The sequence below is a fragment of the Pteropus alecto genome, unplaced genomic scaffold (assembly GCF_000325575.1).
Source record: "Pteropus alecto unplaced genomic scaffold, ASM32557v1 scaffold146, whole genome shotgun sequence".
NCBI lineage: Eukaryota > Metazoa > Chordata > Mammalia > Chiroptera > Pteropodidae > Pteropus > Pteropus alecto.
Genome location: NW_006442107.1, coordinates 13,419,837 through 13,438,121, shown reverse-complemented (window position 1 = coordinate 13,438,121; position 18,285 = coordinate 13,419,837). Strand labels below are relative to the sequence as shown.

The following is an 18,285-nucleotide window of genomic DNA, read 5'->3' as shown; positions in this document are numbered from 1 at the left end:
CTTACTTCCTTTTCTCCCCTCTCTTTCCCATCCTTGGCTCTCAGTATTTTCAGGATTCATTTTAAGTGTCTTAGATTATTCTTGACTACCAGAAGTAATTGGTCTGACCTATTTTCTGGTTGCATAAATGCCAAGGATCATAGTTCCTCCCTTTTACATGTTAACTCCAGTTTCACAAGATTTAAGAAATCGAAGAAACTTCACATCCTGTGCTTATTTTAAAAGATTTCTTAAAAAGTGTTAAAAATTGTTATTAGCAAAAATTAACCAAAAGATTTTTTTCTGTTTTAGAATTTCCGTAAGAGAGGAATGAAGAGTGCATCACTGAAGGATTTATGTCTTGAAGACAAAAGACGCATTGCAAATTTAATTAAAGAACTGGCTAGGTGAGACAGAACCTTATATGAAACATTATTATGAAAGAGAGACTTCGCGAACTTTAGAACACAGGAATTTCATTTCCCTCTTGATTATAAGCCATTATATAGTGTCAAATTTTATATTTACATATAAATTTTAATTCAATGTAATACAATTATTACTTTTTTGTATTATTTTGAAATAATTTTAGGCTTATAGAAAAGTTGCAAAAATAGTACAATATTAAGGGAATGAGGAATGGTAAGTGACTGCTAATGAGTACAAGGTTTCTTTTTGGTTGAATGAAAATGTTTTAAAATTTGATTATGGTGATCTTTGCAGAACTCTAAATATACGAAAAGGCCTTGAATTATACACTCTAATGGTTGAACTTTAATTTGTGTCAATTATACCTCAATAAAGCTCTTAAAAAATGGTAAGGAAAGTTCTCATACCTTTCACCTAGCTTTCTTTAAATTTAATACCCTGAATAACTATAGTGCAATTATCAAAAATTAACATCAGTACAATAGTATTTATTAGCTACAGAGTATTCAGAGTTCACCAGTGTTTTCACCAATTTTTTTCACTAATATATTTTTTCTGTGCCAGTATCACATTTTGTATTCAATTTTCATATTTCTTTAGTCTCCTCCCATGTGTGGCTGTTCATTAATCTTTCCCTGCCTTTCATGACTTAGACACTTTTGAAGAATAGTGGTCAGATATTTTGTAGTATTTCTTTCAATTTGGGTTTTTCTCATGATTATATTACATTAAGATATGTTATATCAGGGTGTGCAATGTTGATATGTCATTTCTGGTGGTTTTAACTTTAAACTTGGTCGATATAGAGCATATTAAATTTATTCTCTGAACAGTTACATTTTTCCGTGCAATTTATGAGTATATCCAGGATGTCCATGGGGACTATTGAAATACATTGTTTTTTGTGAAATTTTACCCACAATAAGCATTGCGTCCATCAAAGGAACTTGCTTGCAACAACTTTACTGTGATGTTCTGTTGGTTATTTAATGTTTTCTCTATTTGTTTTGCATTTATTAATTGAAATTATTGTTTAAGGATGAGCTTTCCCTTCTGCCTTGTTTATTTTTGTATTTTTACGTATTTATTTCAGTATTTATTTTATTTCTTTATTTTAAGTATAAACTCATGGACATTAATTTTATTCTAATCCAGAACTCACAGAAACAAAAATAAAAGCAGCAAGGTGATACATTTTTTTAAACTTTATTTTGAGGTAACTGTAGATTTACCTGTAGTGGTAAGAAATAAGAGAGAGAAAGGAAAGTGAGAGCCTGTTTACTTTGTTTTACCAATGGTAGTATTTTAATTAATTATCATGCAGTTTCACAACCAGGAAATTGACACTGATATCAACCTTATATAGATTTCACATGTACTCATTTGCATATGTATTTACTGCTATGCAGTTTTGTCACGTGTAGATTTGTGTACCATCAACACAGTCAAGATGCAAAATAGTTCTGTTACAAGGATCACATGTCCTGCCCTTTTATAGTCATAGCTACCTTCCTTCTTATCCTCTCCCCTAATCCCTAGCAACCATTAATATGCTTTCTACCTCTATTTTGTCATTTTGAATGCTATGTAAATGGAATCATACAGTATGCAATCTTTGAGATTGTTTTTTTTTCACTCAATGTAATTCTTTTTAGACCCTTCCAAGTTGTATGTATCAGTAGTTTGTTCCTTTTGTTGCTGAATAGGATTCCATGGTATGGAGGTACCACACTGTATTTAACCATTCACCTGTTGAGAGACGTTTGGATTGTTTCCAGTCTTTACTGTTAAAAATGGAACCGCTATGAATATTCATATATAGGTTTTGGTGAACATAACATTTTCATTTCCTTGGGATAATGTGTAATAAATTCATGTTTAGTTAGTTTTGTAAGAAACTGATAAACTTATTGAAAGTGGTTTACCACCTAACATTCTCACTGGTAATGTAAGAGTTGTCTAGGTCCTCTGCATTCTTGCCAGTGTTTGTTATAATTATTTTTTATTTTAACCATTCTGATAGGTATTTAGTGTTATTATGTTTGTAACTTGCGTTTCTCTAATGGCCAATAATTTTAGACATTGTTTCATATGCCTATTTCCCATCTCTATCTTTATACAAATGTCTTTTCATCATTTTTGTCCATTTCCCATTGAAATACTTGGTTTTATTGTTGAGTTTTGAGAGTTCTTAATGTTTTATGTACAAATACTTTGTTGGATACGTAGTTGGCAAATACTTTTTCCTCGTCTGCAGCTTGTCTTTTCATCCCCTTCACGGGATTTTATAAAGCAAAAGTTTTTAATTTTAACCAGGTCCAGTTTATCAACTTTTTCATTTTATGCATTGTGCTTTTACTGTCAAGTCTAAGAACTCTTTGCATGGCCTTAGTACCTAAAGACTTTCTCCTGTTTTTGTTTTTTTTTCCAAAAAATTTTATAGTTTTACGTTTAAGCCACAGGCCATTTTGAGTTAATTTTTGTATAAGGTGCGAGGTTCTTTTTTTAGGGGGGAAGGGAGGGCTACTTATGTCTAGTTGGTATTGTTTGCAGCTTTGTCAAAAATCAGGCATATTTTCATGTGTCTCTTAGTTCTTGTTTCTAATCCATTGATCTGTATATCTCTACTTCTGCCTACTGTCTTGATTACTGTAGCTATATAGTAAGGCTTAATATTGGGTAGAGTGATTCCTTCCACATTATTCTTTTAAAAAATTATTTTAACTCTTCTAATCTATGCCTTTTCATAATAATTTAGAATAAGATTGCCAATGTCTACAAAAAACCCTGCTGGTACCTTTATAGATATTACGTTAAAAATATAGGTCAATTTTGGAAAGAATTGACATCTTTACTGTTGAATCTTCCAATCCATGAATATGGTATGCCTTTCCATATATTTAGGGTTTTGATTTCTTTTCATCAGTATTTTGTAATTTTCAGGATACAGATCTTATACATGTTTTCTCACATTTATTTCTAAGTATTTAATTTTCTTTGGAGCAATTGTAAATTGCATTGTTTTAAATTTCGATTTCATGTTGGTTTGTTGTTGAAATGTGAGTGAATTTTGTGTGTTTATCTTGATTCCTGCAGCCTTGCTGAATTTGCTTATTAGTTTTAGGAGTTTTAGTGTTGATTGCTTAGGGCAATGACAGTCATGTCATTTGCAAATATGGCAGTTTTATTACTTTCTTGTCAATGCATGTGCTTTTCATTTTTATTTTTTCTTGTCCAATGATGCTGTCTAGGACTTTCAGTGCTATGCGTGTAGAGAGGGTATCCTTACTGTGTTCTTAATTTGAGGTAGCAAGCATTCAATTTATCAGTATGATGTTAGCTGTAGATTTTTTTATAGATTCGCTTTATAAAGTTGAGCAAGATCCCTTATATTCCTAGTTTTATAAGAGTTTTCATTGTGATTATATGCTAGATTTTGTCATACACTTTGTGCTTAAATTACTACGACTAATGACTTTTCTTCTTTAGCTGTTGATATAGTGGATTATATTAATTGATTTTATACATTCCTAATTTTGATTTTTTGTTGTTTGGAGGTTTTACATCAAAGTTCATGAGAAGTATTAGACTGTTTGTTTACCGTCTTAGTCTGGTTTTAGTCTCATGGTAATACTAGCCTTATAAAATGAGTTAGGAAATATTCTCTTCTTTTCTGTTTTCCAGAAGAGATTGTATAAAATTGGTTGCTACTTATTTAAATATTTAATAGAATTTCCAGTGTAATCATCTGGGCCTGGAGATTTTTTTTAAAAAGCTTTTAAATTACAAATTCAATTTCTTTAATGGTTACAAGATTATTCAAGTTGTCTATTTTGTTTCGGTTGAGTTTTGGGAGTTTGTGGTTTTTGAGAAGTGTCCTGTTTTTCAAAGTTGTCAAATTTATGAACATAAAATTTTCCATGGTATTCTCATATTATCTTTTTAATAATAGCAGCATCTATAGTGCTTCATTTGTGGTATTATTCATTTGTACTTTTTCTATTTTTGTCAGTCTTGTTAGCTTTATCAATTTCATTGATTTTTTTCCCTAAAGAACCAGCTTTTTGTTTCATTGATTTTTCTCCATTTTTTCTGTTTTCAATTTTACTCTTTGCTCTTATCACTGTCATTTTCTTCTTTTGCTTTGGATTTTTTTTTTTTTTCTGGTTTCTTAAAGTAGAGACCATTTCTTAGAGACCATTTCTTTTTTTAAGGTAAGCATTTAGTGCTGTAAACCTCTCTCATTACTGCTTTCAGTGTATCCCACATATTTTGATTTGTTGTATTTTCATTTTTATTCAGTTTGTTGTATTTTTTAAAAATTTCCTTTGAGACTTCTTCTTTGACCCATGGATTATTTAGAACTTTGTTAAATAAGTTCCAAGTGTTTGGAGATTATCCTCTTGTCTTTCTCTTACTGATTTCTAGTTTGGTTCTATTATGGTCAGAACAATATTCAAATTTTTTGGAGGTTTGTTTTATGGACTAACATATGGTTGATCTTGGTGAATACTCATGATTGCTTGAAAAAATGTTTATAATTGTAACTCTCTTCACTGACATTGAGAAACCTAGTTTAATTATCTTTATTATATTTACATTTTAATTTAATTATCCTGTATGTAACTAATCTTCCATCTCTGCTGATACTCCCTCTACCACACAGAAGCCTTTCTTATCCTACTGCAACTGTGATTCCCAATTTAAGTCCACCAGTCTCCCAGCCCCCTACCCCCACCTCATGGATGTCTTTTTCTCCCTTCTTATATTTCAGCAAACTAATGTAAGCCAAACTCTGCCTTGAATGCTCTCCTCACTTCACTCTACTTCTGACTCTTGGTGTTGGACTCTCCCCGCTACTTAGATGTCCTCTTTCCTCTGTTTAGGCCTTGACATCTTGCACTAGGCCACCTCATTTTCAGTTATGTCATCTTTACCTTTCTCTGGCTCTGACCTCCTGTTGATCTTCTCCCCTGTGTTGATTCCCTCCTCACTTACCTTAGGCTCCCCCAGGCTGCCCCTTCTTGAGGATAACCCTTCTACTTTACCTGGGCTCTGATATAATACAGAGGGTTGCCGCCTAAGTGTATGTCCTCATACTCCTTGGGCTCTGATAACCTGTTTCAGGTTAGCCCTTTGTGAATGCTCTCTTCACTCTTTGTAGGCTCCTCTACACCAGCACCCACTCCCCACACTTATATACACCCCTCTTCACCGTACTTGGGCTCTGAATTTTGAATTTCCATGTGGGGTAACTCCCATGGCTACTCACGTCAAATACTCAAGGCTCTGATACCCATGCTAGGCTGCTCCTCCACATGGATACTCTTCTCGCTGTGACATCTCACATGTTGACGCCCTTCTCAACCTGCTTGGCTGCTGACATCCCACTGGGAAAACCTTCTGTTCACAAGACCTCTTGGTCTGACTGATGCGGACTTTGCCCCCATCATGGTTTTAGGACTTAATTGTTCAGGAAGAAAAAGAAAAGTGGAAAATGAAGAAGACAAAGAGGAAACGAAAGTTCAACTTTCATCTTAGAGAAGAAAAAAGTTTTCTTTCCTTTATTTTTTTTTTAGGCGAAGCAATCCTTGGTTGACCTCACAGATTGCAAGGACCTCATCAGTTTACAATCCCTTATTTTTTTATTTTTTATGCCTATAGCACCTGGTCTTCCTAGGTGGTCTCTCATCCAAGTCTTAACCAGGCCCGACCCTGCTTAGCTTCTGAGATCAAACGGATTGGGTTTGTTCAGTATAGCATGGCCATAGACTATAAAGTTTTCTCTTTGAGTAAAAGATATTTAGATGTATTTCTTTGTTCATGAATATTTGTATACTTTGCTTTCCTAATGTCAGATTTAGAAAACCTTATGCATGCCTATGATATATTCAAGTATAGCATACTTAAAGAATTTTAGCTATTATGCAGACTCACCATCATTATTTTAGAGAAGTCACAGAGAGTGCTTGGCACCCAACCCTGACCATTAACAAGCATATTTTTAGAATAATATTCAGTAGCTCTCAGCATAACAAAAAACTAGTGGCATCTTTTCAATTATAGAGTGGCATGCAGTATAAAAGCAAATGAAAACTATAGCATTTTTTACTGGTGCCTTTGAGGTGGAAAGCGTTCTTACAAAAGCATAGCCTTTTTTTTTCTTTTTTAAATGAAAACATGGCCTTAACTTTAACAGCGTTAGTGGGAAAACTGTGCATGTCCAAATTCCAAGACTGGCTTACTTCTTGGAGGGATCATTGGGAATCTGTCAGCTCCTTTTCAGTCAATATCTTTATTGGTACTATGTGTGAAAGAATCAAAAAAGATGCCTATAGGATTTATCGATGTTTCTATATGAGAGTAAATGTTAATAGAAGATATAAATGCAAATCACAATTGATACAGTAGGTTGTAAAATGGATTCGTTCACAGTATAAAAGATAGTAGTGATAAGTACAGGTTATTATATCTCTAAGGATAAAAATAAATTAGAAATTCATTTTAGAGAAAGACTTACTGGTTAGGTCCAGTACTTTAAAAATGTGTGGTTCATAGTTAAATTTAATCTGAACATAAGGAAGCAATATTGTGCTATTTGGCAGGAAAACAAATAGATTAAAGGAAAACTAGGTATGAGTTTTTAATAATCTGTAGATACCTCCTTAAGTAATCTGTATATGCTCGGGGAATCTTCACTTGTGTTAACTACACTAATAAAAAACTAGAATACAAATACAAATTAAAAGGCTGTTGGACAATAGATACTACAAAGATAAAGTAGGGATTTTATGAATTATTTAGCTTATGAAAGAGAGTGTAAGAGATGACAATATATAGGTTTTAAGTAAACGAGGGCATTTTCTTGAGGTGTCCAGCATTGATTTACATTTGTGGGAGGATAAGTGGAAAATTGATTGATCTTTTTTGGAGGCATAAGGATAGAGAGATTTGTTCAAGATTACTGAATTTAGTGACCTTAGAAAGTCTTTTACAGTAATATTAATTGTTTGCATAATTGAAAAAAGCAGTGTCATTTATGGGGACTTGAAAAATGAATGGCTTTGCAAAATATTGTAGTTTGCTCTGAAAGATGACTTCTTTATATTTGCATTTGCATTTTTTTTACTGAAATTTTTTGAGATGGGGAGAGGTACCATTGACTAATGCACAAACTGTACAATAGCTGTCTTTAAAGGAAAAAAAAGTTTTAAAATAATCTTGGCCATATTGCAGTTTTTGATGTATATGAGCTATGTTCTAAGAAGCCTAGACAAAAACCTCTACTATTTCATGTCCTAAGCCCACACTGTCAAATAATGCATGGTTCCCCAGTGAATACTTATGCACTAACTCATTTGAGGACAGGGTTCTTTTTTAGGCTCAGGTACTTTGATTTTTCCCAGAGGACAGTTTTCTGTTTGTACTTGACATTTCTCAAAAGAAAAATAGAAAGTGTAACACCATTAGTTTCCCATTGTAAAATGAATGGATCATTATTATTTTATATTTATTCTGGTCTTTTATTTTTAAAACTAATCATAACCTTTTTTGTCATAATTAAATGTACATTTAAGTATGATAAAAATGTTAAGACTTTTTAATTTTTCAGTGACTCAGTTTTTTGTCTTCTCATTTGAAGCCTTTGTGGATTTTTTTTTTTTTTTGGTATAAAAAGTGTCTATAATGGATTCTATAGTAAATTTCAAGAAAAAATAAGGAATTTTTAACTTGCTTAGGTGAAAGGCATTCTCTGAACTCTGGTGTATCTTGACACTGTAGAACAGTTAGTATGCCAAAATTTATTTTTCAGATTATCTATTCTAAGCTCTGCAATTCAAAGAGTATTTTTTGAGTGACTAGCATGCACTCTTTCTCTTGGTCTGGCCAGATATTACTTCCTAAAAGAGGTTAATTTTTCTATAGCAGTTTTTTTCCCTTCCTCATGGACTCCGGAGACATGTACAGTGCTATATGAATGTGGACAATCTCTTCTGACTTTGCTGGATTGACTCAAAATTATCTCTCCTGAATCTACTCACAGTCGTGCTTGGGCCACATTTTGGTTATGCAAAGTTGAAAGGCTGCAACCGTAGGTACATGTGATATGCAAGTATGTACTATAGCTTTTCATTCTTTTCTTAGGCAGCTTTTGCTTTTTTTATTTATGGGCTTTCTATGGGATGATTATTCTCTTTCATAGTTTATGTTTTATATACCTGTTGGATTCAATAAGAGAAAGGAAGAATCATTGAGCTAAGGGAAGAGTGAAGAGCAGAAGTTACCAAAAATACTTATAAGACATTTAGGTTACTGTCTCAAAATTGGAACTATAGTTTGATTTATGACATTTGAGACTTGAGTATTCTTAGGTTGGTACGTTATAACTGAAAGTGTTTATTCTTACCATATTATCAAGTTTTGCTTGAAAAACAATTATTGATCATTTGCTACATGATGATCTACTTTTTCAAAGCATTTGTGGAAGAGATAATCAATTTTTGTCATGATATGTCAAATTTTTTTTTTCTGGTAGTTTTAAAAGTAATTGATTAATCCAAGACATAACAAAAGGAACTGGATAATAGTGATATTTTATATTTACTCTAGCAGAGGCCAGAATATTGCATCTTTATTCTCTCTATAGTATACCCTTCCCCCTAATTTTATTGTACTTATAGTCGAAGAAATATTAAAAATATTATCATTAAAAAAATAAAATTGCAGATAAAAATAAAATCCCTCTTTGATACTATCCCTCCCTCCACCACCCCCTCTTGCACACACTGTTTATGTTTGAGTGGCGTTTGTTTCTTTTTTAATTTTTAATTTGAAATAATTTTAGACTCAAAAGTTACAGTTAGAATTTCCACATATACTTTATTCAGCTTTCTATACTGTTATGTTTTTCATAACTATACTACAATGATCAAAACTAAGAAATTAATAGTAATTCAACACTATCAACTAAACTATAGCTTTTATTCACATTTCACCAGTGTCATTTCACTAATATCATTTTTCTGATCCAATATCCAATTCAGTATCTTATATCATATTTAGTTGTCACTTCTCCTTAGTCTTCTCTAATCTGTCGTAGTTCAGTTTTTTATAACGTTGACGCAGTCAGATATTTTGCAGAATGTCCCTCAGTATGGATTCGTATGATGTTTTCTCTTGATTAGATTCAGATTATGCATTTTTGGCAAATTTTTGTGTGGACATATATGTTTCAATTTCTCTAGGAATGAAATTGTTGGGTCATATAGTAACTTGTGTTTAACCCTTTGAGGAACTGCCAGACTGTTTTCCAGAGCGGCTACACCATTTTGCATTCCCACCAGCAGTGTATGAATGTTCCAATTTTCCACAGCTTTACCTTTATTCGTTATAATCTTTTTAATTATACCATCCTACTGGGTTAAGTGGTATCTAATTGTGGTTTTGATATACATTTACCTAATGGCTAATGCTGTTGAGCATCTTTTCATGCACTTCTTGGCTATTTGTATATCTTCTTTGAAGAAATGTCTATTCAGTCCTTTCAAATTGGTTTTTTTTTTTTTTGTCTTTTTATTGTTGAGTTCTCTGAGTTCTTTGTATATTCCATTTACATGTCCCCTTATCAAATAAATTATGCGCAAAATTTTATTTCATTCTGTGCATTGTTTTTCACTTTCTTGATGTCATTTTAAGCACAAAATTTTTTATTTTGATAAAGTCCAGTTTATCTTTTTGTTTGTTACTTGTGTTTTTGGTGTTGTATCTTAGAAATAATTGCCTAACCCAAGGTCATAAAGATTTATGCCTATGTTTTCTTCCAAGAGTTTATAGTTTTAGCTCTTAAATTTTGGTCTTCGATTCATTTAGAGTTAATTTTTATATGTGGTGTGAGGTATGGGCCTAACTCTGTGTGTGTGTGTGTGTGTGTGTGTGTGTGTGTGTGTGTGTGGATAGCAAGTTGTCCCAGCACTATTTGTTGAAAAACTATTCTTTCCCTTTGACTTTCTTGGTATGCTGGTTGTAAAATCAGTTTACTTTAAATGTGTTTGGTTTTGTTGCATTGCTCTACATGTCCATCCTTATGCCAGTACCACACCATCTTGATTCCTGTAGTTTTTTAGTAAGTTTTAATATTGGAAAATGTGAGTCCTCAATCTTTTTCTCCTTTTTCAAAAATATTTTAGATATTCTGGGACTCTTTAATTTTCATATGAATTTTAGAACTGTATTAGCTTGTCAATATCTGCGACTAAACCAGCTAAGATTTTGATAGAAATTGAGTTGGATCTGAAGATCAATGTGGAGGATACTGCCATTTTAATATTAAGTCTTCTAATCATGAACATGAAATGTCTTTCCAACTATTTCGGTTTTTAATTTCTTTCAACAATGTTTTGTAGTTTTTAATATTCAAATCTTCTTCTGTTGAATTTATCACTTTGTATTTTATTTTTTTATGCACATGTAAATTTAATTGCATTTAAATACAAATGTTTCCTTAATTTCTTTTTGGAGTTGTTTACTGCTAGTGTATAAGCATACAATTGACTTTAGTACATTGATCATATATCCTGAAACCTCAATGAACTCCTTTATTAGTTCTAATAGTTTTTTAGTAGATTTCTAGATTTTCCTACATAGAAAACCATCTTATGAAAGAAGTGGTGTTCCTTTAGAATTTAAATGTCTTTTTCCCTACCTAATCGCTTTGACTATAATCTCCAGTGCTGAGATCGAAGTGGTGAGAACAGGTATCCCTTATCTTGTTGATGATCATTCAGACTTTTAGCATTAAATATGGTATTAGATGTAGGTTTTTCATAGACGGTCTTTTTCAGGTTGGGGAACTTCCTTTTTCTTCCTATTTATTGAGTGTGTGTTTTTGTTTTTTTAATTTTGAATTGTTACATTTTTTTTCAAACACTTTTCTGCATCCAGTGATCATGTGGTTTTTCTCCTTTATTGATATGGTATATTACATTAATTGATATTTGAGTCATAAACCAACTCTTCATTTCTGGAATAAATTCTGGTCATGATGTATAATCCTTTTTTATGTTGCTGGATTGTTTGCTAGTATTTTATTGAGGATTTTTGCATCTACATTCATTCAGTATTGCTCTGTAATTCTTAGAGTCCTTTTGACACAGAGTGCTATATCTCTGATTTCTTAAAGCACCTGTGTTCCTTTAGACAGTACATTTTAAATAATAGCCAAATGTTAAATTTGTAAAGAAGATCTTAAATGATTTCATTGGAATATTTTTTATGATGAAAGGCATCTTTTTCACCACACATTTACTTTTGCTTAAAAACAATATGTCCCGTTCTGTTTGCTAGATGTCCTTTGAAACATGTCCCTTCCTTCTCCAGCTCTTAACCACTAAGTTGATATTCAGAATTTTAAAAATGCACCCAGTATACACAGCTCACAAACACAGGATATTAAATAGGAGAAGAAATTTATCTGGTCGACCATTGGATGAGCTATAATTCACTTTAGGATAGCTTTCCTACCTTACCTTGTCTTTCACATTAGTGTAAAAGTACCCATTCCTGCAGTATCTAGAAGAACATCAGGAGTTTGCAAAGTCATAAAATAAATCTCTTTCTAAAACACAAGTTTTACTAAAAGTTTAAAATGGATGGGTGTGGGGAAACTTTTTATATTAAAACTGAAAGGATCATTTTACAGAGAAAAAGACAAAATATTCAGAGATATTTAAGCTAAACCACAAGACTTCAAAGAAATTCAGTACTTTCATCACAATTTTCTGCCCAACCACCCAACTCTTAGAGTATGAATTCTCTTTTCTTGTTAGATAACAGTACATTTTGTGGAAGTTTTTGAGAAATATTCTGAGTCATTAAGTAAATGTTAACAATGGTGATTTCTTACTTTATGAACAGGCTATTCTCTTTGTAAATAATTAACAACCAACTCAGAATATTTTCTTGTTAGAGTTTTAACTTTTTATCCTATTAGTCAAATATTTCCCTTTCCTGTATTTAGATTCTCATTTTGTTAATTAACTTGTTGCTATATTCTAAATGAGATATAGAGGATTAGGTTTTTTTATGTTACTTCGTGGTCTAAGAATGCTTTGATGAAAAATGTAGATCATGATAACCAGACATTTTCTCTTGCATGTATCTCATGGGAAATATTATTGAACATAAATTAAACAAGAAGACAGATTTCAAAGTGGATATAAATCTTGAGGTTGTTTTATTGGCAAGTCCTCTGCATTTAAAGGCTGTATTAAGATACTTGCTCATATTAACTATGCTAATAGGCCACATCTTTACATAGGCCTATAGAAGTGTTGTACTTTGTACTTACCACAGCTTGTTAATTTTATATTCTTCCAGAACGTAGTAATTGCTAAAGGGTAGTCTAATCATAGCAGCATAACAGAAGAAAAAAAGGGGTGCGGGGGGGGGGCGCTGTTTAAATAGCGTAGTAACAAATTTTTCAAATGTACTCTAGAAACTAAATTTTAAAAAGTGATTTTTCTGGATAGAGCAGTTTAAGTTTTAGGAAAAATCTCATCTTAGACTCTAGTATTATGAAATGTATGTACAAGCATTTTTGCCCTCAATGATCCCTAGAGTTTTCATGGATCTCCTTCAGGTTGAACAAAGGGAGTAAGTAAATGTTGAAGTATACCTATATATTCTGACCTGGCAGGCTCCACAGAGATAATCTCTGTGTTTAGTTTAGTATTAAGGTAAATTTGGCAATCTTCAAGGGAGGCAGAGTAACCTGAGACAGAGTGTAAATCCTCTTCATATAGATATATTTGTTCTTTGTTTAGTTCTGTGGATTCCTTGTAATTGTATCAGTTTTAGAGATTACCTTCTTAGAATGGTCTGAGTCCCGTTCATGAGCCCAGTGGTATGCTAAACATAAATAATAGGATTGAGAAAATGATTTAAATGTCAGGATTAGCAATAAGAAATAAACCTATTGTTTGAACACTACTGTGTACCATGCATTTTCAAATTATTTCAAAGACAAAATGCAATCAACTCTTGAACATTCAAAAATTCTAATTTTCATTCTGTTAAATTATTGCTTTCAATATCTCCACCAGAAAGCTAACAACAAAGGAAAGGCTATGAAGTTCATGTTACTCAGAAATTTCTCTAGTAGAGTAGGGTCTGGGAGGAAGTAAATTTAGGAACTGAAAGAAAAGGTTTGAATTCCCTTTGGATTTCACTTACACTTATCCCTGTGTGACCTGGTAGGATAAATGTGTTATACTCTGGAGAAACAAGTACCAATAGTAACACAGAAATGCAGGGTTAACATCTCTATGCACAGAGTACCATAAAAATGAGAGTTGTCATTTTAAGATAAATTTTAATGTTCTTGTTTTTTGTGTGTGTGGGTTTTTGTTTTTTTTTTTTTAAAGATATTTTTTCCCTTTGCTCCTGTCAGAAACCACCTCTTTTTGGTAGGATTGAGTTGGAATACTTTTCAGAATTAGACATTAAAGAATCAGATTTGTTTGATCAGTGTTTTTAGCTTTAAAATCCTTTTGGACTAAGAGTAAATGTAGTACAAGCTTTTTTTTATGTTAATGCTGCATTTTTAATCCAATCTAGTTATTTATATGCTACTGAGGAATGCAGGGTTTCAGTGCCAAGAAAAAGTAAAATTGCTTGTGTATGTTAGTGAAATGTTTAAATGATTTATATGTTGTTTATTTCATTGACAGGATTTAAATAAAAGTATAAAATATCTAAATCAAAATAAATTGATTATGCCTATTTTGATAATGAACGAATGAAACCTAATGTTTTAAAAATGAATAGTTTTCTGTCCTGGATTATAATTGGAAACGTATGTCCCGTGTAGGACTTTCCTCATTTAAGATACTAATGATGAGTAGAAACAGTCTTAATTTAACAATAACATGCATATTTTATTGCAAAGGTGAGAAAGATTGCTTTATGAAATGTTATTTTTAAAAAATAAGAGTATGAAGAAATTAGCATACCTCTGGAAGAAATGTAGTTTTGGTAAACCGCAGCTGTAGACATATATTTTATTTTATACTTATAAGCATTTTCTTTCCATTTTTTAATTTCTTTCAGAATTAGTGAGGAAAAGGAAGTGACAGAAGAACGACTGAAAGCTGAGCAGGAATCGTTTGAGAAGAAGATCAGGCAATTGGAAGAACAGAATGAACTGATCGTCAAAGAAAGGGAAGATATCCTTTTTGAAAGTTCTCTTTTTTAATGTTCCGAAGTTTGATTCTTTCATGAAGAAAATGTAAACTCCAGAGAAATAATTGTTCTAATTTATAACAGGGAATAAATCTGCATGGGCTGCTATTTCTAGGCAATCAGAATGACACTTAACAGCATGTACTGTTGCTTCCTTTGTGCTTGATACAGCCATCCAGCTGTTCTGCTGCTGCTGTTATACTGCAGAGCACATATTTGTCAACTAAAAAAGACAATAAGAAATTTCGGCATTAAAATGTAGTGTTGGAACTTTATTAGATTCTGTTCCAGTACTGCAATTGAGCCTGAAACCTCTTCGTAGTTGGTATTCTTTTTAGCTAAACCTTGACAGTCCTAAGGACTTCTACTCTGAAATCATAAAAATTTTTAAGAGTTCATTGTGATTTATAGATGTTGTATTGATAAGTGTATCACACTGCAGCATAATACTACTACACTATTCTCGTGGAGGAGATTACCGTTGGGTTTAGAACTAGGGAGGGGTGTATATGTGTGTGTGTGAATATAGACATGCTCTGCCTAATGATGTTTCGGTCAACAATGGACCAAGTATATGAACATGGTCTCGTAAGATTATGATGGGGCTGAAAAATTCCTGTCATCTGGTGGCATTATAGCCACCTTAACTTCATAGTGCAACACATAACTCATGTGTTTATGGTGATGCTGGTGTAGACAAACCTCATATGCTGCCAGTTGTATAAAAGTATAGCACACACGATTATAGACAGTACATAATACTCAATAATAAACAACTATGTTATTGGTTTATGTATTGACTATATTATATTTTTTATCGTTATGTTAGAGTATACTCTTAATACTTATATAAAAAAGTTTGCTGTAAAATAATATGCCATGTTCAGCCAGCAGCAGCCTCATATATCTCCTGTGCACCGCATCTCTTGATTGCATCATTTTCTCTTGTGCTTGATTTAATCTCGTTTTGTTTTGTACGGTAGCATGCTGTACTGACTTGTACCGCAAGAGCAATAGGCTTTACCACATAGCCTAGGTGTGTAGTAGGCCGAACCATCTAGGTTTGTGTAAAAGCATACTTCACGATGTTCACACAACAATGAAATCGCCTAAGGACACATTTCTCTGAATGTATCCCCATCGTTAAGTGGTGCATGACTGTATGTGTATATTATGCTATTTATAAGAAAGTAAAGTAAAAACTGGTGTTTTAATTTAAGAATTGTATTTTAAGGACATGTGAGTTAAAATAAGCACTTGGGAAGTTTCTTTTGACTGGATAGAATTACTTAGGTGTTTTTTGCAGCGGCATTGATAAAAAGAGGAGTAACTGTCCTTAAATTTAGGGTGATGGATCTGCCAACTAAACTAGTATGGGAATGCTTGAAGGAACCATTGTCCTTATTGTCAGTATCGTCATTAACTCAATTGTTAGTAATCATTTCAAAGGTTCTTCAAGTGTCAAAAATGATCATATGTTGACAGTAACTATATCTTTGTGAATACCAAGTAAATAGAAGCATAAGGTAAATTAATTTACTTGGAGAAAAAAGCACGAAAATATAACTATAAAAAAGTGAGTTCTGAACTTACATTTTTCAAACCGTGGGAATACATGATTAGAAATTAATATAATCAGAATTCAGTTGGCTGAGTAGAACATTTATCAGGCTTATGGGCCCCACGGTTCTAAAGGAGTACTTTTTCAATTTTTTTTTTTTCTAAATTTCTTAAGCATTTGAATAATCTTATTGAGGCTTCTCTTTTCTTTACCCTCACTGACTTTATTGCCCTGGGTTGTCATCTCTCAGGTTAGACCTTCTTTTATGATTTTCTTTCTGCTAGTTTTCTCTTTAGGTTAAAGTAATGCTGTTTAGTAAGAATTCACAACAAATTGTGCTCAGCCAGATTTGGTCTTTTACTCTCACAAGGATTAATGTCACAGGACCCTAGCACTTTCAAGAAAAGGTAGATTAGGAATGATTTTATATGTAACAAAAATTTGCTTTACAGGATCTGTTTTTTGACTTGTAACAACTCTGGAGATGAGTAGTCTCTAGCATTGGTTCAGTGGTTTCAAGTTTTCAGTGCTGGATCTCTACAGCTCTCTTAGCTTTTTCTAATGGTTGCAGAATTCCAGGTTACAAAATGGTTGCTGCAATTCCAGGTATCACATTTGCATTAAAACAGGAAGAAAGGGGGAGGAAGAGGTTCTGGCCGTTGTGACTCCCTCTCCTTTTTGTAAAAAACATAAAATCTGTCTCAGAGTACTCCTACCCAATACCTACCCCACTCCATAACATATATCTGTTATGATATATTTATTGTCCTGAACTTTATTGCTTGGCCATGCTAAGCTATAAAAAAGGGCGGCTGAGAAAGTGAGTATTTAGCTTGTCCAATTTATATAGTGGAAGGCAGCAAGGGAAGAGGGGTTTGGGGATGAAGTCAGCCTCCAACTCTGTCTGGTAGTAGAAGTAGGGGGAATAGAAATCACTTTTTAAAAAAATTTTTACTATTAGTTTCAAGTATACAGTACATTGGTTAGCCATTTATATAGTTTATGAAACGATTCCCTTGACTGCTCTTTCTCTCCTCTGGCTCTCCACCTAGCCATTACATTCCCTGTGCTGTTTTTTATACAGGGAAGAGTTGGTGATACCCCAACCTGCCTGGGACAAAATAAATAAATAAATAACTATTCTGTCCAATGGAATTGGGGTGAGTTGGGGAAATAAGGTGAGAGAGGGAAGTAGCTTGTAATTTAGAAAGCCCAGCTACAATTACAGTGGGGTGTTGTTTATCTAGTGATATGCTTAAGAAAAATGTGTGGCTATCTGGAAAAGTAAAATCTGATTTTGGTGAGCTAGTATATTTAGCACATTCTGGGTCAAGATTAATTGTATTTAGTACCAAAGCAGCCTAAACTCAGCATGTCTATGATGGTTTCTTCTGTCCAGCTAAATATTAAGATACCTCAGGTGATTGCATTGATTCAGTATTTCATATTTTCTCTATGACTTAGCTCAGATCAACAAACTACTGCCATGGGCCAAATATCAGGTAAATCCAGCCACCCCCATTCATTTGTGTATTGTCTATAACTGCTTTTGCACTGTAGCTAAAAGTTGAGTAATTGCAAAGACCCTGTGGTCTGCATAGCTTACAATATTTACTCTCTAGCCCTCTACAGAAAAGTTTGCTGACCTCTAATCTAATAAGCAAAAAAGGAAAGGAAAAGATGTAAATAAAGTCAAGGCTTGGACATGTGTCATAGTTAGACCTATCTTACAAATCATATTAAGGTATTTGGGCATTTTTTATTTTTGTGAATGAAGATTGGAGTAAATGTTGGACCATTATCAAAAATTGAAATGGTTTAGTTAATATAATTTTGGTTTAAGTTTTTTTGAATCACCAAAAGATAAGTGATATTTGTGGAACTTGTCAAAGAAGGGAAAAAGGAAGATATGATTAAAAAACAGTGACATCCATGGTTTTTATTCCAAGTAGATTGCTCAGGTATAAATCTCCTTTATCAGCATAAACCTGTCAAAGGTTAATATAGATGACTTTACAGTACATAAAACTCTATAAAACTTAGAAACATAAAACAAGGTTATAATTTAAAACAATATA

General features: G+C 32.7%; 1 protein-coding gene across 5 annotated transcripts in view; it reads left to right on the top strand.

The window, feature by feature from the left end:
• Positions 1-18,285, top strand: part of KIAA1328 (KIAA1328 ortholog) — a 228,696-nt gene that overhangs the window by 13,721 nt on the left and 196,690 nt on the right. For 4 of the 5 annotated variants that reach the window (XM_025038649.1, XM_025038648.1, XM_025038650.1 and 1 more), the window contains 2 exons: positions 292-386; positions 14,515-14,630. In XM_025038649.1, the coding sequence (XP_024894417.1) occupies positions 310-386; positions 14,515-14,630 (193 nt within the window). In that variant the 5' untranslated portion in view covers positions 292-309. The remainder of the gene's footprint in view (positions 1-291; positions 387-14,514; positions 14,631-18,285) is intronic. The other variant, XM_025038652.1, reaches the window with a different exon arrangement.